Source organism: Acanthopagrus latus, chromosome 12 (genome assembly GCF_904848185.1).
Source record: "Acanthopagrus latus isolate v.2019 chromosome 12, fAcaLat1.1, whole genome shotgun sequence".
In the NCBI taxonomy this organism is placed as follows: domain Eukaryota; kingdom Metazoa; phylum Chordata; class Actinopteri; order Spariformes; family Sparidae; genus Acanthopagrus; species Acanthopagrus latus.
The window spans coordinates 777822-803243 of record NC_051050.1 but is presented as its reverse complement, the minus strand read 5'-3'; the positions used below and the strand labels follow the sequence as shown (position 1 = coordinate 803243).

At 42.2% G+C, this 25422-nt stretch overlaps 1 protein-coding gene across 1 annotated transcript; it reads left to right on the top strand.

The window, feature by feature from the left end:
- The first annotated feature begins 1357 nt into the window (after nucleotides 1–1357).
- On the top strand, nucleotides 1358–23635 carry lmnb1 (lamin B1). The gene is made up of 11 exons (XM_037117571.1): nucleotides 1358–2111; nucleotides 7941–8097; nucleotides 8360–8485; nucleotides 9311–9481; nucleotides 10959–11084; nucleotides 13136–13356; nucleotides 13462–13690; nucleotides 13813–13917; nucleotides 17844–17963; nucleotides 18157–18264; nucleotides 22587–23635. The coding sequence occupies exons 1-11, from the start codon at nucleotides 1756–1758 to the stop codon at nucleotides 22626–22628; spliced, it is 1761 nt and encodes a 586-aa protein (XP_036973466.1). The 5' UTR covers nucleotides 1358–1755; the 3' UTR covers nucleotides 22629–23635.
- The last annotated feature ends 1787 nt before the right edge of the window (nucleotides 23636–25422 follow it).

Genomic DNA, 25422 nt, shown 5'->3' with positions numbered 1-25422 from the left:
CTGATGTGATTATTTTTCAACTAACTGCTGTTCTCTAGCCATGCTGCAATCTTGGAGAAAAGAGAGAAACTTTAGAAATCTCTCCAACAAATGCTGAGTACAATTTTGTATGAACATTTCATCCTGAATGTATTTTTGCTTTCCAATTTGAATAGAGACTTTATGGAACATCTGTACTGCGGATCTCTGTTTAAAAGGTTGCTTTCATTACACTATCAAAGCTATAGCTATGGATCTGAGAGGGGGGTGGATGTGAAAAAGTAATGTAGGTGCTATTACTAGACATGTTACACTCAAAAAGTGAGTGTCACAGAAGACCTTTAAATCTGTACACAAGTATAGAATAGGTAATAATTTAGTGTATAAACACTTACAAACAATGCACAATAATAAGTTGGTAAGTTGCTGTGGTTCCACATTAGTTTTGACTAATGTCTTCATGTCAATGGCTTGCAGTGTTGGGGCCCCTCCCTTTTAAAGTAAGGACTGACACATGCCTAAATGGCTCTGTGTTGACTGTCTTGCTGTGGACCATCCATGAGAGGTTGATGGATCTGCAGCAAGCTACATTTTGGTATGTATGAATAATATCTTTTTCAACTGTCAACCCCCACCCCTTTTTTAAAAAAACGCTTGTACCCCCATTTTTTTGTCTCTGATGATCTATGGTAAACTTGAGTGTCATCAAAGACTCCTTTGATATAAAATGTATTTTTATTATTACTGTTATTATTAATATGTAAGGTGTTATCATCTAAAATGGTCATATAATTAAAAATAATACACCTGTATTTAACCAGTGCTATTACATTTTCACATATTAATTGTAACATATATAATTAGAGTTTAATGTTGGAAAGTTCAACCAATTTCTTCTTTTGTATGAGGAAATCCCCTCTTGATTAAAACTAATTTAAGAAACGTCAATCTTGTTGCCTTCAAACCAAAGAAAATGGTCCTTACTCAGTTCAGTTCACTTAAAATTGTCCCTGTGGAGCAATTAAAGACGCAGGTAAAGAAGTACACGTAACAAGGACCACAATACAGGAGCAGGATACAGACTATCACATTTTTTCTGTAGCTCCTGTTTCAGCTCCGCATGTATCCCTCAGAGTGAACAGGGCAACAGTACATAATAACTCAATAACAAATAAGTAATATGGTCAATGTTATTATTTTTGTGCTATTGATTTTCTTGAAATATGTGGGGAAGGTCAATAGTGAACAAATGTCTTCGTCTTCTCCTCCATGCTCACTGTTCTCCATCCAACAAAGCAGCACATGTGATCGGATGTGATACAATGAAATGCTTCTACGCTCAGTCCTTATCTGAAAAGTCAGGGAGCGCTTGTATTTTACGCCGGGACGCCAAGATTCAAAAATTGAACCAAGCCGCTGAAAACCAAATTGTAGATAGCGTGATGGAAATCGACTCCGCCTGCTCGGAAGTTATTCGGCATACGTTGGTTTGACTCAGAAGTGTAACCAAAAGTGGAATTTGAAAGAACCCACAACGTCGACCTACGCCATTGGCTGTTGGTAGACAACGTTCAGTTTTTCAATGAGCCGCCATATTAGGAAGCCAAACCCCTCTTTCATTCGGCAAGGGAACGACAGGATATAGTTCCAGCATAGTTTAAGGAGGTGGTGGTACTTGCTGAGCACTTCACTTTCTGTTATTGGATCTGTGCAAGCAGTATCTGGGTTTGGTGTGTTTACTTTCTTTCACAAGGGTTATTTAGCTTCTCTCCCACAATGGCGACCGCGACTGCAACTCCGACCGGCCAAAGAAGCACGTGCGGCGGCGGCACACCGTTGAGCCCAACCAGGATATCCAGGCTGCAGGAGAAACAACAGCTCAGGGACCTCAACGACCGCCTAGCCGTTTACATCGACAAAGTCCGCAGTTTAGAGTCTGAAAACGACATACTACATCTGCAAATTGATGAGAAAGAAGAAGTGAGGAGCCGGGAGGTAACCGGGCTGAAAGCCCTGTATGAGACTGAGCTAGCCGATGCCAGAAGGTGTTTGGATGATTCCTCAAAGGAGCGGGCCTGGCTGCAGATTGAGCTGGGAAAGATCAAATTTGACCATGAGCAGCTTCAACACAAGTAAGCTTTTAAGAATTATAGCGTGTAACGCAGTCTAATACGAACATGAACTCTTAACGATTAGCTGTAGACTTTGTGCTGACTTTGATTTTCGAGCCATTTTTGCAACATTACGCACGCAGGTCTGGTTGGTGTTACGGTTACGTTTTCTTGTCTGGTGTAAGCGTCACTTAAACCGGGCCGTAAGAAAAGTTTCTGTCACTTTCCTAGTTCGTTAAACTGCAACAAATTACAATCTACACACATTAAAAATGGAAGAGTAATTGGCTAAATTTTGAATTGATTGACAGTGGCAATTACCGCCCACCATTGTCTGTGTTGCTGAAAGAGTATCAGTGAAATTGGCCTTAAAAATGCAGACTCAGATGTCTATTGCTGAATGAATAATCGTGTGTGTGTGTGTGTATATATGTATATATGTGTATATGTATGTATGTATGTATGTATGTATGTATGTATGTATGTATGTATGTATGTATGTATGTATGTATATATATATATATATATATATATATATATATATATATATATATATATATATATATATATATATATATATATATATATAACACACAAGTGTATTGGAGTATTGTGTATCTTGAATATGAAATATGTCAGACACACGTTAACGACATGATTTTAATATCCAGATTGTATTTATCGAAATATGGGTTTGTAGTCCTTTTTGTTTGCACAAAGCCCCCATACAAAGCGTGTCTGTGTGTGCAGCAATTGTTACTCTCAACTATTGACATTAAGTGCATGAATTGAGCATGTGAAGTATTTATTCTGAAAGTTTGGGGATTCAGTGCTTTTTCAGAAACATGATGCTTTGGCGATCAGGTGTGCAACTGATTTTTAAAAAGTTTTTAGACAAATGTGGCTGTGTCTCACCATAATAAACACAAAGCAGTGGGGTCTTGAGCCCCATTAAGTTGGAACCGACAGCTGTGGTGTGTTTTCTTTCTTTCATTTTTGTTTTTTTTAGCTGGGTGTAAAACAAACTAGCTGAAAGCAACTTTGAGCTCCCCAATATCTGAAATCCCACAGAATGGTCATGACAGTGTTGCAGAGCTCTGCACTCTTTGCAAAAAAAAAGTAGCATAAGCACTCTATGAAGAGTAAGAGAGCTGTTGTGCATTGTTGAACAGACCAAGTACTATGTCAAGCTCTCTGACAGTAAAACAGGTGGTAGTGACAGCTGGCCAGTTGACATGACCCATTAGTCCAGTTTATTTCAATTTCTAAAGCTCCAGTGTATCAAATTTGGGGCAGAAATAAAATGTTATTTTAACAAAAATAGAATATGCTAATGTTTTAATTTATAAAATAATCTGAAACTAAAAATCATTGTGTTTTCGTTATCTTGGAATGAGCTTTTTATATGTTCAGAGGAAGCAGGTCCTCTTCCAAGAAGTGGAACATTTTGCACCACCATGTGGATACAGTTTCCACAAAGCAAAGCACACAAAACAATAAAGTGAGTAGTAATTATGTAATCAGAAATGAGTACTGCAAAAACAATTGCACCGCAATTTATTTCAGTGTGGGAGTGTCATTCCATGGCCCGTTTGTGCGAACAACTGCCAATCCAGAAGGTGGCAGTGATGCTCCTAAAAGCAGATTGCCAACCACAATGAACCAGCAGAGAAGAAGCTGCTATTTTGGTCTTTTACTGGCATACTGATCCTACAGTGATTGTATGTCCACATCAACTGGATACTACTACTACTACTACTACTACTACTACTACTACTACTGATTAGGGCCCGAGCAGGGAACCTGCAAGGACCCTATTGTTTTTCAAATGATTCATTTTTTTGTTTGTTTGTTTTTTACATTTTTTTTTTTCTTTGGACAAAATGATTGCATTTTTCACTACCTGGACATACCCCAAAAGTCACCAAATTTGGAATATAAGTCGCAACTGGCGAAATATTTTATAATCTATTGTTGTCCTGAATTTCCACCACTAGGCGGCGCTGTTATTAAGGAAAGTGCATTTTGGCTAATAACTCCCATATACTTTGTCGCACATTCAAAACCTTATATCCATGCGTTCAGTGAATTGTGGTGAGTGTCATGGTATAGGCCACGCCCATTCCCACCCACCCTTTTTTCCGCTACATCGCAAAATGTTGAAAACCTACCTTTTCATACTCCTCCCAGGCGATTTCACCAATTTGCACGACACTTGGCACACAGCATCTGTGGACCCTCCTGACAAAAAAGTTATCAAAAGATTTGTAATAGAAAATTTGTTTTTTAAGTTATTAAATAATAACTTCCTGCAGATTTGGTTCAAAACAGGAAGTGTTGCATATCTCAACAATGGTGTGTTTGGCTGACATGAAACGTAGGATACTACTTTAACATGAGGCCCTGAGGGTCTCTGCAAAATTTTAGGCGATGACCACAAGGTGGCGCCCTTTAAATTTAAATATTTTATATCTCCACATCGATTACGCAGATTGACTTGAAACTTTGTATAATCATTGTCACTGCACTATCTGTCAAAGGACTTACCAATCTGCCACTAGGTAGCGCCCTGATGCCAGTTTAAAATTATATTTGGCCCTGTGCCCACACAATAACACTTATGGAAATGAAATTCATAGGGATGGTATAGACTAGCCCCTGCAACTTACACACCAAATATGACCAGCAGGTGGCGCTGTTTTCCACATGAAAGCGTTTTTGGCCCATAACTCACACATAATGTGTCACACATCCTTATATCTACATGTTCCCTCAATTCAGCTGAATTATTTGGTGTAGGCCACGCCCACTTTTGGGTTAACTTTCCATTCGCAAAATCGCGACAAATGAAATGGTATTCAGTTTATAATAATCTTCTACGGTTTTCAAATCATCATGGTTTTAGTTTTAAGGATTTTTAGAGTGTAGAGCAGCTGGAAGAACTGGAGAAGAAATTCTCCTCAGCTTGATTTGGATCCCACATCTTTTACTTCACATAGACACTATATACAAAGAAATGTAGGACATCCTGTTGGCTTTCAGCTGATGGTCCTATTTCAGATGTAGGACTTACACTTTTGACTGTAGAAGTCCTAGAGTGACAAGCACTCCAGCAGCTCCCCCGTAAGGCACAATGTTAATTTTGAGCCTAGGTTTCTGGAGGAGAGCAGACAGTACTTATTTTGTCTCTCGCTCTGCCGCCCTCAATTTTCACTCTCCAGAAATAAAAAATGACATCACAGATTTCACCAATGTCTCCTGTTACTCAATATATAAATATTTTGGTGATAATCATGACATTTTTTTCTGAAACTGTTCACCTTTTAAAGCTCTTTCAGCCCTCTTACTTTTTAGCTTTCATCATGCAGCACACCCGATTAGTTAATCAGTTCTTCTCTGATCTGGCTGTATTCTCTTGATGTTTTTCAAGATCTCCCAAGAGCACCAGTGTGATTGATAGAGTGGTGGCGCACAGACTCCCAAGAGCAAGCACAGTAAGATGGAACTTCCATCTCTGTGCCGTGAACACTGTGTTTGAGCACGAATGTGACATCATCCAGTGTCTTGAATTCATCAGGGGAGTTTGAGCCTACCACTCTGCGGGAAGCTTGAGGGTTTGTGCGGCTACTGGATGATACTTTGAGCTTCTTCCTTAAACTATTTCATTGCATTATGCCTTGTGTGAACATTTTCTTCAGCCAGCTCGAGCAGTGGACCATCAACTCAGTCTTTGTCCGGGTAATGATGCAGCAGTACATGCACTTTTTCTGACCTCAGCATACATTATTTAATATTAGCGGGAGCAGGCCACCAAATTATAAAGGACCAGCTTCTTCATCACAAGGCATTGCGTGTAGAAGCCCTGACGGCAGTATGCCCCAAGGTGCGTGGACTGCGAGGGCCCTTTCAACACTGCTTGCAGTTTTTATTATTATTATTATTATTATTATTATAACAACAATAATAATAATGATGATAATGGTAATAAACATATTATAGTTGGTTTTTAAACTGATGCACAAGACCAAACTAATTTCAAGTAAAACAAAACGTTACACAGAGAATGGTCCATTTTTCCCATTGTAGCATTTAGCCATACTGCCAATATGCCAACCACTGACTTGTCTTACTCTGATCTGATCTGCGGGCCATGCCTTTGACATAGAAATTGCAGTGTAGTATGCTGTTGTAAGTTGACTGCATCGGCATGAAAAAATGTGTTTTCAGCTGGTGCACGAAGCCAAATACAGTGACTACATGTGAAACATAACTTTAAACTTCATTGTGCTTTTGGTCATTCACGCTAAACTGCCACAAAGCTGGAAACACCAGTTCTACCAGTGGTTCCAGAAGTTAGTTTACGGGCCAGGGTGTTACTGAGAATGGTTGTGCCTCCCAGCATGTTTCTCAGTAAAATGTGAGAAAGAAGATAGACCACAGTACATTCCATGCATAGTTTGTCCACTTTAGCAGCAGTCCCACTCGCTCATCGTAACCCTGAGGCCCACCATGAGAAACTAATTGATCTCTGTCCCAACAGAACTCCTCCAAAAACTAATTTACTCACAAACCCATTGAAACTGTACCACTGTTGACTTAACAACAGACTCAGAGCTGGGAAATGGGTGTGCAACGTGTTGTAAAGTGAAATACATGGCTTTTATCTATATTTGTCAATGTTCTTAAAAGTAGTAATTTTAAAGACAGTTATTTGTAATAATCACTGGCAATGTACTTTCTACTATTTCCACTACATTTAGAAAGTTTACAGTTGAGGCCTAAAGTTGAAGAGATGTATGTATGTATGTATGTATGTATGTATGTATGTATGTAAATACATATTTACATATAGCTGCACATTGCAGTTACAAAAACAAGCCACTAGAAAGTAGGTACCCTCTATGACTTCTCTACTTTTGTTTAGTTAATTCCACTTAACTGGTGAACAAGTTATTGTTACATTTATATTGTTAATAATTTATTTAAATTTGACAGTAAGGCCTTAGTGTGGTATATTGCAAATGTATAATGGGGATTATATCACTCATGACACCATGTGTACCATCTTTTGAAATAAGAATTTAAAAATGAAATGAGTTGTTAAGTATCCTAGACTAGTCTAGATATGGCATAGTCATCTGTGCTAAAAGGGAAAAAACTGAAAATCATGAAGAATTGAATCAAATCATGAAAATTGAATATCAAATGTAGGATTTGGAGAATCGTGACACCTCTGTTTTAAATACTGTTTTAAACACCGACTACATTGCAAAGTCCATGTTGTGGCCAAATATAACAATGGTGACCACACCAGGACATCTCTCACCCCTAGTATACTGTGCTATGAAAATTGACAGTTACCACACCATTTGCTTGTTAACCTTATTAACTGTTGTATTCTTATTCCTATAAGGGTCATTATAACTGCTGATGATAATAATATTTGTGTAACACCACGTCTAGTGAAACCATAATATTTTCTGAGATGTTTATCAAAATGTTAAAATCTCATGACATTGAAACTCTGGTGATGACAAATGTGATCAAACTGTCAACATATGAATGTTCACTATGCTTTTCTAAACACATAGATGCATAGTCAGCCTGTTCTCTATTAACAATACTGCACTATAGTGTGGTTATTGAACATCCACTCCTGTGTCACCCTGCCTGCTTCATCAGGTTTGGATTTAGGTCCAACACATGTCAAACCCGTATGAAGATATGCAGGAGCAAGGCATGTACTTGTCTGTTGTCTTCAGGTATTCATACTAACCTGCAGTCACTGATATCATCAGCAACTGCAGGTCATCCACATGCACTCACCATGCCTTGTTCTCTACATTTCAGCTACAATAAGAAGGATTCTGAAGCAGCCGGAGCCCAGGCAAGGCTTAAGGACTTGGAGGCTCAGCTGAACTCTAAGGAGGCCATGCTGGCTACAGCACTGTCTGAGAAGAGAAGCCTTGAGGCCACACTGGCAGACCTGCAAGTACAACTGCAGGAGGTAGGGCACTGTAGCAACATGAAATTGAGGCTTGAAATATTTTCTTTTCTAAGAACCTGTTCCATTGAACATTAGTGGAGTGATCAAGACATCAATGGTGCCTCAAAACAAATGCACAAAATATAAGTGAATATTGTCAGCTTTTATTCTGAATACCTTTTCCCCATTCCTATTTTTTTTATCTGGACCCAAAATTGATAACACATTTCTGTTTATTTAGGCATTGTTTTTGAAGCCCTGCCTGTTGTTTCTTTGTTGTCAGCTGGAAACAGGTCTTGCCCAGGCAAAGAAACACCTTGCTGATGAGATGCTCCTTCGTATAGACTTGGAAAACCGCTGCCAGAGTCTGACTGAGGAAATGGACTTCCGCAAGAGCATGCACCAAGAGGTGAGAATTTGTAATCCCCCCAGTCTTGCTGTTGCAGGATTTTGTACACTGCTTTGATCATTCTTCACTCAATGCATTTACATGACACTCAAGAAAACCGAGTTACTGGGTTAGTCTGACTATGATCAGATTTTTAAAATGCATGTATACGCCTAAATCGGACTGGATCTGATTTCTCATAGTCTGTTTAATACACCTAGATTATTTGATTGATAGTTGCATTACTCCTACATGTATACGCTCCATCAGATCGGATCAGATTTTGCGTTCTGCACAGGCTCGAGAGTTTTTACCTAGGGCCTTGAGCCGGAAGTAGAAGGACAGTGGCGGCGGCGGCTTTCCCCCAAAATAACCGCAAGCCAGAGCACCAATGTGCATCTAGTTTGTGTACTTATCATGTGCACCATTTACGAAGTGTACAAAGATGTAGCTTCTCCATGCTCTTCGTACGGCATCTTTCTTGAATGCCGAGGCAGCTGGTGACATAAAGAGGTCAGCCAGAGGTTGCTCTATTACTAGTTGATAGTAGAACAGCACCACCTAGCATACCCGTAGTGTACATGCTTCGGCCAGTAATTCCATTTTCTCACTGGCATGAATACTGGGACAGTTGCAGTTGTCTGAGTAGCATAGTCGAACTATGGCTGTAATCTGACCAAGCTGTGCATGTAAACACACTGACTGTCTTTGTCAAAAGAATTCAATCAAAATATGTAATTTTTCACCCCCCAACCCTAACCCTTCACAATGTGCTTCCAAGTTCTCCAGCCATCACAAAAGATAATAAAGTACACCAAGAAAAATTAAAAGTGTGCTGACTTGCAGGAAGTGAAGGAGGCTCGAGAGCGGTATGAGTCCCGACTGGTGGAGGTGGACTCTGGAAGGAAGCAGGAATACGAGTATAAACTGACAGAGGCCCTGGCTGACATGAGGGCTCAGAATGAGGAGCAGATCAAGATGTACAAGGACAACATGGAGAGCACCTACCTGACCAAAGTATGAACTCACACATTGTCTGCATGCACACTGTCTCAATACATATTCTGTCAGTTCTCTTTATAATCTTTCAATGTGACTGAAAGAAAAAGCTTCTGTCCACACTTGCTGTTATAGGAGTTTGGTTGGACACTTAATCAATTGTTTAAAGCTGGCTGCAGAGATTTGTTGAATTTTATTTATTTATTCATATTTTTAGAGGAGAGGAGGGGAGAGAGTAGAAGCAGCATGATGGGGAGAGATGGGAGAAGAGGAGTTGAGAGGGCTTCTTTTTATTTCTAATTGTAGGTCTATATGAGAATCCGAGTCCTACCATGGACACTTCATATCTAGGTCAATTAAAACACCTGCGATTAGAGGATGCCATCTGATAACTTCATAAATTAAAGTTATATTATTTTACACTTTGACAGGCTTGGCAGTAAGGTTTATAAGTGAAGAGGACACTGTCTTATAACTTCAAGAAAAATACAATTGGCCTTCCAAGTATATTACTGTTAACACAACTAACAGTGATGGCAGGAGCAACTTAGTTTGCAGTCAGGGTGATGGACTGTTCGTTAGCAGAGCTGCAGCATTATTATTGGTGTCCCAATCAAGCATTCATGTAGTTGGTGCCCTACAAAGTTGATATTGGACTGGCTCATCACACGCCTTAAGTAGTTTAAAGCGCGCATTGCGAATATACAAAAAATGTTTTCAAACGTATGATACCGCCACTGCTACAGATTATACTAGTAGAAACCCTGGATGGGGCTCAATCACATTCTTTCACACCAAACTGGGAAGCTCATTTCTTTATGGAGCTGACTTTGGGTAGGAGGGCACAGGCATGTTGAAAGAGGAAAGGGCCAGTTGAAAGTATGATGGAAACTGTAAATGACTAACAAGATGTGAAGTAGTAGACTTTGAAAAATATTTTGGAGATTTTATTTTTGCATATATTATCACTTAAATGACTGCATGTGTGAAATTAAATTTTCATGCATTTTTTAAAGTAGTTTTCTGCTCTGCTGTCTTCATTAACAATAGAGTTTTGTTTTGTTTTTTTTTACATTTTGGACACCACCTTTTGGAGCACACATTTGCACCACATGCTTTTATGTAATCCATCAGAAACAGAAAAAGATCAAACTAAAAACAAAAGAAGAGGAGATTTGGCAGAAAATTGAAATCAGGAAGACATAGTAGGTCAAACCACTTGTAGTACTGACAACATAATGCATTTTAAGTTAAATGTGAAAATACAGTTTAGTGCTTTGTTTAGTATTTTGAACATCTGCATAGAAATGCAAGAAATCTATGATCTGTGAAACTGCAGGTGATGCACGCAAAGAAAGCAAACATACCAGCTCTTTACTAACTTCCTGTGTGTCAGGAAGCAACTGACGCTGCTCAGTTCCTCTTTCAGTGTGTGATGAGAAAGACACAGTGTTGATGTTGCTGACTCTAGAACTATCTCTTTGTTTGCCTCTAGCTTGAGGACCTGCGTCGGTTGTCTGAGATGAACGGAGCATCTGCCAACATGGCTCGAGAGGAGCTTAAGGAGTCCACCCTGAGGATCGAAAGCCTTACTGGCCAACTGGCAGGACTGCAGAAGGAGGTTGACATTTTGTTTTACTCATTAAGCTGTTGTTTTATGAAAACTCACAATATAATATTATCATTACTTTTAATGCTAACGATTATTTTTTTAAATCAGTTATTTATTGTTGTGGACAAAATATCACTAGAATAACCAGCATGTCAGCAGCATACAACGTAGCAGCTTCGTCTTTCTCTAAATTGATCAGTGGGTTCCCAACACATCACACGCACAGACCATGGAGCGACTCCCACTCCGCCACACCAACCTGTGTGTTTATCCAAATCCTGCAGTGGCTCAATTCATCCAGTATGAATCCATCCGCCCCTAGATACTTACTCATCAAGCGCTCGAGCATGGCGGTAGTTCTGCTCACAACCTCCACATCAACACATTATGTGAATTGTTGCGTTTATGTGATCGATTACATTGATGCATCGCACTAGTCCTAATTATGTTCTTTCAATGATAAAGACATAACAGCAAAGGCGACTTATGTGCTAAGCATCATATCACAAGAAATAATCTACAATAAATCGCAATATCTCTAACTGAAGGAGAGAGAAAAACTATTGGGAAAATTAGGAAATGGTCTGTAGCTTCAGGTTGTGTGTCTGTCTGAGCCATTTGCTGAGAAGAGACAAGTTCTGGCAGCAACATGCTAAACTAAAATCTTCTCTTTGGCAGTTATCAAAAAAGACTGGTAACTAACTCTGCTGAACAAGATATTCAGGGTTGATGAGTAACAATGGTGAGGTTAACAGAAGAAACAGCAAGGCTAAGCAAACAGACATACTATGGAGAGCCTCACAGTCCCTCTAAGGCATAGCTCAGCTACAACATGGTTTTCACATTGAAACTTACACAAATGGCTATGAATGTACTTGGAGTAACTGTCAAAGCCCCAGCAGACACTCTCTGTTTCCAGCCATCCATCTGACGGTCTTTTCTGCACATAATGGCACCATAAGACGTTTTGAGTATATCAAGTGGCCCTGCCTTTTTAAATAAAAATCATCTCAGGCGGAGGTATCACGATATTTCCACTTAAGAAAAGGTTTGTGGAGTTAAAGCTGACTCCATTTACATGGGTCTGTCATACTGGCCCAAACAGAAAAGTCGAAATGAATCATAAATACTGACTTTATGAGATTAGCAGACCTGCCAGCATGTACACGGTTTGCATAGTGCGTGTACACTTTGACATCAAATACAGTAGTATGTTTTGTCACTCTGAACTACAAAAAAAGCTGGTGAAACCTTGTGAATTTGACCAATTATGCAGCAGTGCATTTGTTTAATAGGAAGAGGCAGGAGTAATATGCCAATAAGCATACAGCCTGCCAAAAAATACAAAAGAAGAGCTTAGCCTATCATAGTGCCAAATTAATTCCCCATGCCTTCACCCAAATACAAAACAAATATTCTACAGCAGGGATGACTCACAAAATGCGTAATGTCATTTCAATAGACTCACAAGAATCAACAGCGACACTCTAGACATCGATTTTATCTGCCTCATTCTTTCCTCACTCTGACTGACTGCGAAGACTGTCCTTTGATTCCTTTTTGAAAGGGTAAGAAACACAGTATTAAATGTGCCTTGGGGCTAAATTATAGCTACATTTTTAAAAATAGTGACATTAGCTCTGACATTAGGCACTTATCAGTGCTTTTTAACTTTATGTATGCTCTTCCAGTCCGTACAACTCCTCCCACTAATGCCCGTTCTGCTGTTAGTGCAAAACCTATATTAGTAAGTCAGAACTTTAAAAGTTTACCTTATTGAACAGCTGTGTTTACAGAGGAGGGATATTTCTCACAGCGCACCAGTTCTACCCAAAACTGACATGCTTCACATAATTTAAAATTTAAAGATGAACTTAAGCAAATAAAGACAACACCCTCAATGTCTTCCTCAGATATGCATTACACTGGTTATAATTTTCAATCTTACCATGATGTTATTAAAGCAAAGGTTTTCAGGTTAAACTTGCTAAATTGTTGGCTTGCTGTTTGACTTGTGTGCCATTTCAACATTAGACATTAATCTCTTTATTTATATTCAGACTCGTGGTTGGCGTGATCGTATAATGGAGCTGGAGGCAGCCTTGGTTCAAGAGAAAGACATGTGCCGCAAACTGCTGACAGATAAAGACCGCGAGTTGGCTGAGATCCAGGCTAAGATGCAGCAACAGCTGAATGAGTACGAACAGTTACTGGATGTTAAACTGGCTCTGGACATGGAGATCAACGCCTACCGCAAACTCCTGGAGGGAGAAGAAGAAAGGTGACAAAACACAAGCTTGCAATGATGTTATTTAGTTAAATTTACAATGACGCTGACCTCTAAGTGATCTGGACTAACTCTAACTGTGTTGTTCCCCTCCCCCAGACTGAAGTTGTCTCCCAGTCCTTCATCTCGTGTCACAGTATCTCGAGCCTCATCCAGCAGCCGCAGTGTGCAGACCACTCAGGGAAAGAGGAAGCGTGTTGATGTGGAGGAACAGGAAGCCAGCAGCTCAGTGTCCATCGCTCACTCTGCCTCGGCCACAGGACCCATCAGCATTGACGAGATCGACACCGATGGCAAGTTCATCTGTCTCCACAACAGTGGAGATGAGGTGAGCTCCTTGCTTGTTAGATTTTAAAATGTTTGAGTTGCTAGATTTTAATGTGGAGCTGCAGATGAAAATGTTCTATTTTGAGATCATGTCTATAACCTTTTTGATTGTGTCTCTCTCAGGACCAGGCCATGGTGGGTTATGAGATAATTAAGACGATTGGAAATTCTACAGCCACCTACAAGTTCACACCCAAATATGTCCTGAAGGTTGGCCAGAAAGTCACGGTACGGCATGAGCTTGACTCTATTAAGATTCAAGTCGTTTTCTCCTGAACTTCTAACATTTTAGCATATTTTGGAACCTCTTTTCAGTACAACAGATTTCCAAACCAAAGAATTCCCAAACCAGCCCTGCACAGTGGAACTGTAAACTAAGAGACTGAAAGGGTGTATATAATGGAACAATGAAAATTACATAAATGCTTTTCTGACTGAGTCTGTTATGATTCAAACCTATTAACAAATGTCAAAAATGTATATTCGAAATGTTAATTAATAGCGTGATGCTGACAGAACTCAACTGCAAGGGTTGTGTGGCACCCAGATAAATAACAGCATGCACTTGCTAAAGTTGTGTTGAAGTTCATAATCACAAAAAGCAGCAGTTGCAAGCATTTCTTTTATTTGATGACTGGATAATTACCTATACAAACATGTGGCATACTTGATATTCCTCCTCTTGTAAACATCTTTTACAACATCACAAAGAGACTAATGTTAACGGAGTGGAGCAGAGATCCAACAGGATGAGCTTACTAACACGCATTTAACAACTTTGTTAAACTCGGTGGTGAGCAAAATAGGTGCTCAGTCTGCTTTACCTGAAAAACTCTGCTTCTGCTCAGGGTCTGGTACAATGATGGGCCTACTGGAGCTAACAGTGCAGCAGAGAAGCTGCTCTCACTGCTGGACTTAAAATATTTATAACACAGCCCAGCCCCTTGTTTTTGTATTCACATACAGACATGCATGCTTTGAAATTAGTTAATTCATTAACTAACTTTTGTGTTTCATATTGTATTTAGCAGATTTAGGACCACAGTGAATGGTTCAGCACACAGTTTACCTGAGCTAGTAACTGAAAATCATGCCTTACCTGAGCTAGTAACTGAAACACCTCCTGAGGGAGGTGTCCCGGGGGCATCCGAAACAGATGCCCGAGCCACCTCAGCTGGCTCCTCTTGATGTGGAGGACCAGCGGCTCTACTCCGAGCGCCTCCCGGGTGACAGAGCTCCTCACCCTATCTCTAAGGGAGCGCCCCGCCACCCTGCGGAGGATACTCATTTCAGCCGCTTGTATCTGGGATCTTATTCTTTCGGTCATGACCCAAAGTTCATGACCATAGGTGAGGGTCGGAACGTAGATTGACCGGTAAATTAAGAGCTTTGCCTTTTGACTCAGCTCTCTCTTCACCACGACATTGCAGCGGCCGCTGCACCGATACGCCTGTCAATCTCACGCTCCATCCTTCCCTCACTCGTGAACAAGACCCCAAGATACTTAAACTCCTCCACCTGAGGCAGTAGCTCTCCCCCAACCCAGAGGGGACAAGCCACCTTTTTCTGGTCGAGAACCATGGCCTCGGACTTGGAGGTGCGGAGTCTCATCCCAGCCGCTTCACACTCACTGCAAACTGTCCCAGGACATGCTGGTAGTCCTGGCTCGAAGGAGCCAACAAGACCACATTATCCGCGAAAAGCAGAGATGAAATCCTGTGGCTCCCGAACCAGACCCCCTCTGGCCCGTGGCTGTGCCTAGAAATTCTGTCCATAAAAATAATGAACAGAACTGGTGACAAAGGGCAGCCCCGCCGGAGTCCAACATGCACCGGCAACAGGTCTGACTTACTGCCGGCAATGCAAACCAAGCTCCTGCTCCGGTCGTACAGGGACCATACAGCCCTTAAAACACATGTGGACTGGTTGGGCAAACTCCCATGAACCCTCGAGCACCCTGCGGAAGGTATGGAGCTGGTCCAGTGTTCCACGGCCCGGAAGAAAACCCTAACCCTGAATCCGAGGTTCGACTATCGGCCGAATTCCCCTCTCCAGTACCCCAGTGGAATAGACTTTCCCAGGGAGGCTGAAGAGAGTGATCCCCTGATAGTTGGAACACACCCTCCAGTCCCACTTTTTGAATAGGGGGGCCACCACCCCGGTCTGCCAGTCACTGGCACTGTCCCCGACTGCCTTGCAAGGTCGCAGAGATGTGTCAACCAAGACAGCCCCACAGCATCCAGAGACTTGAGGTACTCAGGGCAGATCTCATCCACCCCCGGTGCTTTGCCACTGAGGAGCTTCCCGACTACATCAGTGACTTCGGCTTGGGTGATGAATGAGTCAACCTCTGAGTCCTCAGCCTCTGCTTCCTCTATGGAAGACATGTCAGTGGGATTAAGGAGATCCTCGAAGTATTCCTTCCACCGCCCAACAATGTCCCCAGTCGAGGTCAACAGCTCCCCACCTCCACCATAAACGGTGTTGGTGGAGGACTGCTTCCCCCTCCTGAGGCGCCAGATGGTTTGACCGAATTTCCTCGAGGCCGACCGATAGTCCTCCTCCATGGCCTCCCTGAACTTTTCCCAGACCCGAGTTTTTGCTTCCGCGACTGCCCGTACTGCCGCCTGCTTGGCCTGCCGGTACCCGTCAGCTGCCTCAGCAGTCCCCCGGGCCAACCAGGTTCGACAGGACTCCTTCTTCAGCTTGACAGCATCCCTTACTTCCGGAGTCCACCACCGCGTTTGGGGATTGCCGCCACGACAGGCACCAGAGACCTTACGGCCACAGCTCCGGACAGCCGCGTCAACAATAGAAGTGGAGAACATGGTCCATTCGAACTCGATGTCCCCAGCCTCCCTCGGGATCAGGTCCAAGCTCTCCCGGAGGTGGGAGTTAAAAACCTCCCTGACAAAGGGTTCTGCCAGACGTTCCCAGCAGACCCTCACAATACGTTTGGGTCTGCCAGGTCTGTCCAGCTTCCTCCCCTGCCAGCGGATCTGACTCACCACCAAGTGTTGATCAGTTGACAGCTCAGCCCCTCTCTTCACCCGAGTGTCCAAGATATACGGCCGGAGGTCAGATGACACGACCACAAAGTTGATCATTGACCTCCGGCCTAGGGTGTCCTGGTGCCTGTGACTAGCACAGAAGTCCAGTAACAAAACACCACTCTGGTTCAGATCAGGGAGGCCGTTCCTCCCAGTCACACCCCTCCAGGTAACACTGTCACTGCCCACGTGAGCGTTGAAGTCCCCCAGTAGAAGGACGGTGTCCCCGGTTGGAGCACTCTCCAGTACCCCTCCCAGTGACTCCAAGAAGGCCAGGTACTCTACACTGCTGTTGGGCCCATAAGCCGAGACAACAGTGAGAGAACTATCCCTGACCCGAAGGCGCAGGCAAACGACCCTCTCGTTCACTGGGGTAAACTCCAACACATGGCGACTGAGCTGAGGAGCTATAAGCAAGCCCACACCAGCTCGCCGCCTCTCACCACAGGCAACTCCAGAATAGAAGAGAGTCCAGCCTCTCTCAAGGAGTGCGGTTCCAGAGCCCGACTATCTCTAGCTGGTACTGCTCAACCTCTTGCACCAGCTCAGGCTCCCCCCCCCCCCCCCCCCCCAGTGAGGTGACATTCCATGTCCCCATGGCTACAGTCACTGTCCGGGGCTTGGGTCGCCGGGGACCCTGCCCGCCACCCAAATCACACCGCACCTGCCCCTTCTGGACCATCCTGCGAGCGGTGAGCGGTTTTTGAACTGATCTTAGCCTGACCTGTCACCTAGGACCTGTTTGCCTTGGGAGACTACTGGGGGCATTAAGCCCCAGACAGGTGCTCAAACCCCTCCACCATGATAAGGTGCCGGTTCAGGGTGTTCGGTTCTCTATTCAAATCAAACTGGGAGATTGCCATTCACACCCCTATTCTGTCTGCATATAGAATTAACAGCATTCAGACTGAATACTGTAAGGACAGGCGATGAAAACATAATACTGAAAACATAATATCTAAAATTCTCTTTTTTTTTTTTTTTTTCTAAAGGTGGCAGAAACAACACCCTGCAATCGAATTTCAGCTGGTCATGGGGTTCACTTAATTTTGATACTGTGTTGAATATGACAGTATCTTGTGTGTCTGTGTTTACTGTGTACAGATTTGGGCGTCTGATGCTGGTGTGAGCTCCAAACCTCCAACTGACCTGGTGTGGAAGAACCAGTCCTCCTGGGCTTCAGGGGAGGATGTGCATGTGGTGCTGATCAACCCTCAGGCACAGGTGAGAACATACACACACACACATACAACCAAACTTCATCCCTGACTGTCACTGAGCCTCTGTATTCTGACCTATACCTACGTGTGTTACGTTGCCAGCTGAATGTCAGCTTTCTTTTTCTCTGCCCAAAAAGCGGTGTTTCAGCCAATTGTGTGTCAGTACCTGCTGATTATTTTCATGTGCGTGTGTGTAGGAGGTGGCAAAGAGAACCACCACATACAAGACAGCAGTAGAAGAAGAGGCTGAGGAAGATGATGATAGTGGAGTGGAGGCCACTGAGGAAGATCTGTACCACCAGCAGGTGAGACTACCAGCCACATTTTCAACTCAGTATGACAAATCTAACTGGGACTACTAAATGTTTACAAGTGCATACCGCCACTGCTCAGAAGTGTGGGGTTGTCCATGAAAACTCACAATGAATAGAAAATAAAGTACAGACATTAACAAGGTTAGAAATAATGATTTTTACTTTCGCTACTTTTAATTTTGTCCATCAAAGTTTACTTTCATCAAAGAATTTTTTGCAGCAGTTATCAGCCCTTCTGTCCATTGGCATTCTAGCTGTCAGTAGTAGTAGAAGTTAATGCTGGTTCTCATAGACATGTGTAAGAATACACAGTGCACTGCTGTTTGTTTCGTATGGGGCTGCAGAGCTGCAGACTAGTCAGGGTGCCCATGCTGACCTTGTCCACTGCTAAAAGCACCAACAGTGGGCACGTGAACAGCAGAACTGGACCACAGAGCAATGGAAGAAGGTGGCCTGGTCTGATGAATCACTTTTTCTTTTACATCACGTGGATGGTGGGTTGTGTGTTCGTCACTTACCAGGGGAACACATGGCACCGGGATGCACTATGGGAAGATGGCAAGTCAACAGAGGCAATGTGATCCTGTGGGCAATGTTCTGCGGGGAAATCTGGGGTCTTGCCATCATTGTGGATGTTATTTTGACACATACCACCTGCCTGAGCATTGTTGCAGACCATGTACCCCCTTTCGTGGAAATGCTATGCCCTGATGTCTGTGGCCTCTTTCAGCAGGCTAATGCGCTGTGCCACAAAGCAAAAAATGGTTCAGAAATGATTTGAGGAGCACAGAAACAAGTTTGAGGTGTTGACTTGGCCTCGAAATTCCCCAGATCTCAATCCAATTGAGCATCTGCGGGATGTGCTGGACAAACCAGTCTGATCCATGGAGGCCCAACCTCGCACCTTACAGGACTTAAGGATCTGCTTCTTACATCTCTGTACCAGATACCACAGTGTTCCTTCAGGGGTCTAGTGGAGTCCATGCCTGGATGCGTCAGGGGTGTTTTGGGAGCAAAAAGGGGACCAACACAATATTAGGCAGGTGGTCATAATGTTCTGCCTGATCAGTGTAAGCTTGTCTAGAATTTTGTGGAGGAGGTAAGAGACATTGTCCATGATCACCAGCAGTTTTGCCAGCATCCTGTCCTCTGCGACCTCCTCCAGGGTGACAAGCTTGGAGCCAACAACAGACTCTACTTTTTTGATGAGTTTGTTCAGTCTGTTGGCGTCCTTCGCTTTGATGCCAGCATCCCAAGACACCACAGCAAAGACAGACTGATAAAACATCTGGAGCATCCAGTTGCAGACATTATAGAACCTGAGCCTCCTCGGGAAGTCAAGCCGGCTCAGGTCCATTTTGTAGAATGCCTCCATGTTTGTAGACCACTTCAGTTTATTGTCCAGCACCACACCCAAGTATTTATATGATTCCACAATGTCAACATCTGTCCCACCGATGCAGACTGGAGAGGTCGGGGGCTTGTTCCTTGATCCAATACCATGCAATTTAGAAACCATTCCCTGCTACTTCCCAATTAGCTCAGTTAGCTCTGCTTAATGTAACACACCAGAAATCGGTTCTTCTCCGCTGCTCTAAAAGTCAACACAGGAAGTTGCGCTGGCAATTACTAGTTTTTAGAGTGATGAAGAAGAAGTTGATTTAGTCTGGCAGAGCTGGCAACATGTCAGCTGTTTTGCAATACTCTACTCTGGATAATCCCATCAGTAAAACACTGACATGTTCAGTATACAAGGCTGAAATTTCAAGGGGTGGCACAAGTGTTGCCAATTTCAACACCAGCAACCTTATAAAGCATTTGAATGTACATCGCATGAAAAGGGCACAACAAACTGTTCCCCCCAAACTTTGAGACAGTTAGGGGACACATTTTATCTAGGCGGAAGTGCAGGCAATCAGCTTTACTTCTGATATTTGGACCACCGACCTGTAGGGATGCGCATCGTTAACCGGTCCCATTTGGGAACCTGTTCTTAGTCAAACGATTCTTTGGAATCGCTAACAAAAACCCTTTGCGATTTTGCTATCGATTCTTCCTGGGCTGCGCTGCCACTGTAAACAAAAGGGAGGGATCTGTGCGCCAAAGGTGGCAGTACAACTAATATGTCCAAGCATTTGGCCACACAACACGGCATTATACTCCAGCAGTGCTGTGTGTTTGACACACTCAGCAGCACCAGTGCGAGCATTAGCACAGCAGGTAAAATTAAACAACGTCGTGTGATAATGATAAACATGAGGTTAATTTAGCACCAGGATTCAGAATTTGTGTCACCAGCTTTCACTTGTGCATTTTGCATTTGCCATCCATGTAATGTAGATGATAGCAGAGTCAGTCAGTCAGGCTGCTGCTTGCTCTGGTAGTCAGTCTGCAGATAACAGTGGCAGTGCAGCAGGAGGAGTTGTAGTCTTTTCTGTGCTCATGTACTACTTGGTTTTCAGCCTATTTGGGAATCGATAAGCAGGAATCGATAAAGCATCGGAATCACTAAACCTTATCAATATACATCCCTACCGACCTGTCTTTTGTGTCTTCGCTGAGTCTGAAACACACTGGGTGGACGCAGTATCGTCACCAACATTTGCCATTTAAAGTGCAGTGCTGGCTGCAAGCAAACAAGTTCCTTCAGTAATCAGTAGTCAATTTATTTGCTATTCCATTACTGTTTTAAACTGTTCTATTTAAAAATGATAATAAAATGGCTGCGCTTTAACAGATTTTGAATTAAAGTATTTATTCCTAGATGTATTTATTTGTTCTTTCTTGGCTATGAATTACTGTCAAAATAGATAATGAAAGAATGCTGTATGGCAATCACTCTCTGCAAGGACTTACCTGAGCCAGGTCATACAACAATGATAGTAATCATCACATCTGTACAGGGTTAGTAGTGTGTATACAGCCTTTAGCATTTTTGTTTTGTTTTGTTTTGTTTTCTAAAGACACTGGTATCTGTTCGGTACTCTGTATCCGCTGATACAGGTATCAGGTATCAGTATCAGGAAGGAAAAACTGGTATCGAAGATTTCTAGGTTTAAACTGGGGCACAAAACTAAACCAAATGTTCACAAATGAAACGTAATGCCACACAAAGAAATGTCTATTGTGTTCCCTCTATAGCATGTAGCCATTCTAAGTAATTCCCTGTTACTGACCTGTTCTACTCTGCTTGTGATCTGTGGTCATGCCTCTGCCAGAGTAGGTTAAGCATGCCGGTCCTATTGTGATCGTTATCATCCATTCAGTGTGTTTACACGACACTCAAGAAAACGGAATTACTATGTTAGTCCGACTATGATTGGATTTTTAAGATGCATGTATACACCTTAGTCTGACTAAAATTGGACTGGATCGGATTTCTCGTAGTTGGATCGGAACACCCAGATTATTCGATTGATAGTCGCATTACTCCTACATGTATACGTTCTGTCAGATTGGATTCGGATTTTGCGTTCTGCGCAGGCTCGAGAGTTTTTTTCCCAGGGCCGTTGAGCCGGAAGTAGAAGGACGGTGGCAGCAGCGCCTTTCCTCCGAAATAACTGCAAGCAAGAGCTCAATTGTGCATCTAGTTTGTGTAATTATGCACACCATATACAAAATGTACAAAGATGTAGCTGCGTCTCACTCTTCGTACGGCATCTTTCTCAAATGCCGAGGCAGAGTTTGTTCGTTGCTGGTGACGTAAAGAGGTCAGCCGGAGGTTGTTCTCTTACCACTAGTTGAAATGGGTACAGTGCCACCTATCGTACCGGGGTATAACATGCTTCGGCAAGTAATTTGATTTTCTCACTGGCGTGTATTCTCGGACAATTGCAGTTGTCTGATTGAGTAGCATAGTTGAACTATGGCTGTAATCTGACTAAGCTGTGCATGTAAAGGCACTGACTGATGTGTTAAATGGACGCACAAAGCCAAACTGAAACCACAGTAGATCGTTACATCGTTCAAGCTGCTAGTCTGATCGCCAGATTGTGTGATTGGCCAATGCAATGTGACATGAGGCCATGTTTCTTCAAAAGGTTGAGTTTCGTTCAACTTTTTGTCTCTTACTCTTACCCTCATCAAAATAAATGGAAGGACCTGCATTTTTAACTTTACTGCTAGGTTTGGTCTGAAACCAGGCTGCAAACAAGATTTGAGGTTGAAAAGAATACTGACATGTTGATAAATAAACTGAGTGTTTATTGAGATGTTAAGACTATGTTTTATTGCATAGGCAAAGTTATGCATACCTTTTTAAAGCCTCAACTTAAACTCAAACTATTTTAAATGATATTACTGTTTGTGTGCAGGGAGACCCTCGCACTGGCAAGAGGGGCTGCTCCATAATGTGAATCCAAGGAAGCCACCACCACCACCACCACCACCACCTCTGAGCCCAGCAAGTCAGCTGCCAACTATAACTGCAGAACTATTTTTCTATCTTTTGTAGTGTATTTTGATAAAATGTATGAATTTATTTTATCTTTTTATTTCTCAGAAGAGTGCATAACTGCTTGTTGTAGATGTATATTCATCATCAAAACCAAAACAATGTCATTGTTCAACAAAATTTTGTAATTGTACAATACAATTTGCAAAAAGTAGCTCAACCCAAGGCCAGACTTTACGAAAACAATGTGTTCTGCTGTGTCATTTTTAAAATAGAATTCAATTGTGTTTTTTTATTTAATTTCTAATTTTATTATTATTATTATTATTATTATTATTATTATTATTATTATTGATTAATTTTAGTCTTATAGTTACAAGGAAAGCCCCAAAATGTTACTGATTAGTGCAAGTCACTGCATTTTCTTTACAATATGCTAAAAATCTACTGTATTATATTTTAAAAAGAAAATCTACAAAATATTGAAAGGTCAAGTACACTAAAACAGTAACAGGAGTGCCACAGTAACAGGTCTGGACAATGTCTCAGTTCACTGGCATTCTTCTATTTTTTTTTTTTAATTAACCATGATTGCATGATTGTATTCATAAGGTGGGAAGTTGAGTTACCTTAAAGCCCCTGATGGTTTTGAAACTGTGGCTTTGGCGACTCCTTGTCTTAGAATGAAGAAACATCTGAGCTGAGGACAGTAGAAGAAAATGAACTGAAGACTGCATCAGTTTTCACGGGGCCGTGTCATTTGACAAACTTGGGATTGTAACGTTTCTCCACACGGGGCTGTAATCTGATTACATTTTTCTTTGCATACTTTAAGGAAGTATTGCACCACTAATTAAGAAGTGTTGATTGTATTCTTAACTTTTGATAGTGATAACTTGTGTGTTGGTGTGTTAAAATGCATGCGATGGCTGTAATCTTCATAGTTGAATGATTAAATGTTTTCATTTACTTATGTTTCACTTTATTTATTTCTAGTGGTATTATGTCAGACACATAGCTTGGTATTTAAGTAACTTTCTAAATAAAGTATAGCAATCAGGAAATCAGCAACATAAACAATGATTTTGTATGACAAATACTAAATAAGCCTGTATTGACAGCTGTTTTACATGTGTAACTCTTAAGTACCATGCCCATGTAAAGTGTAAGTCCTGACCTCTACTTATTTTGTCATGTTTCTTTAAGCCAAATATAGAGCAGCAACTGGTCTTCTTCAGATGTCAAGATTAAATACTCCTTTTATCCAGGACAGACAATTCCATAAAGAGTCGGATCCGTCTGCTTGTGGAGCAGGCAGAGAGCGGGATCCTCCTGTTCTGGTACCTACACCAGCAATGGTGGACTACGGAAAGCTGTCAATTCCAACGCTCTGTGATGGCCTTTACCACCAAACCAGCCAAGCAATGAAAAGTACTTGAAGTAAAGAAAGGCTTAGCTGCAAAATGGACCGGAAGTTAGTTTATTTCAAAGCATTACAATAGATCTAATTAAACAACACAGGTTTAGCTAATCTGCCATAAATAACATAATCAAAAGAGGTTACAGGTAGCACAGACCAAAGCAGCTTGTATGGCACTGGGCATTCTTCTGCAGCATCATCACATATGGAACATCCACCAATCCAGTAGATTTTGCCAATTTTGCACAATCCAGGGCCTGTGCACAACGAGAAGACAAATACAAAAGCTCCAATGAAACCCTAATCTTAAAAAAAGGTGTTTAACATAATGGAAACATGACATTTGTGTGTTTTTTTTTCAAGTTTAAGGAGGTGGCAGTCTCTTCATAACAATGGTGTCTGAAGTCAGAGACGTACATCTGCATATCATGTCTGCCAATTTTATATTTAAGATAAAAAACCTTTGATAGCAGTAGTTTGACAGACTGCTATGGACATGGAAAGACAATAGAGATGCACAATAAAAAGATCAATGTAAGTGTATATTTACTCATATGCAGAGGTCAAATCTATAAACTGACATGTCTGAGAGTAACAATAAAATACATTGTGGCATCACCAGGGGGCACGTGGTAGAAGGCTGCCACATTCCGGGTTGGCTGCAGCCTAACAAAATGGCTGCAGCACAGACTACACTTCCCAGCAGGTCTCACTCCTCTTATAGGTGTGGGTGTTTAGGCCACCTGATTAAAGGAGAGGGGAGAGAGCAGATGTGCTTTTAGGTGGAACGAGCTGTGCCAGGACCCTGGTTCATGAGTCTGTGTTGGAGGCTGCTTCCCCTGCTCGAGGCGGTCTGATCCCTATTGTTTGTGTCCATGGGGACACCCACGAGTACCCCACCATGGTGGTGAAGCTTACAACCACTAAAGGCTCCTTTAAGATTGAAGTGGGAGTGATCAAGACCCACACCCATTTACTGGGGTCCATTTGGGCATAGAGAAAATAAAGGACAGAGTCTTGCAGAGGTTCTTTTGGCCAGGCCCCTAGGTTTGTGGAAATACAAGTCAAACGGTAAGAAGCCAGTAAAAGATTGTGGAACTTCTCTTACCGCGAACAACAGGTAGGGGAGGAGCTGGTCCCAATTTCTCCCATTCTTGTCAATGGCCTTTCTCAGCATAGCCTTGAGAGTCTTGTTGAATCTCTCAACAAGTTCGTCCACTTGCGGGTGATACACTAAGGTCCTCACCCATTTCATTTGCAAAAGATCACTTAGCTCCCTGGTTATCCTGAACATAAATGGGGTCCCTTGTTCTGTCAGAATCTCCTTGGGGATCTT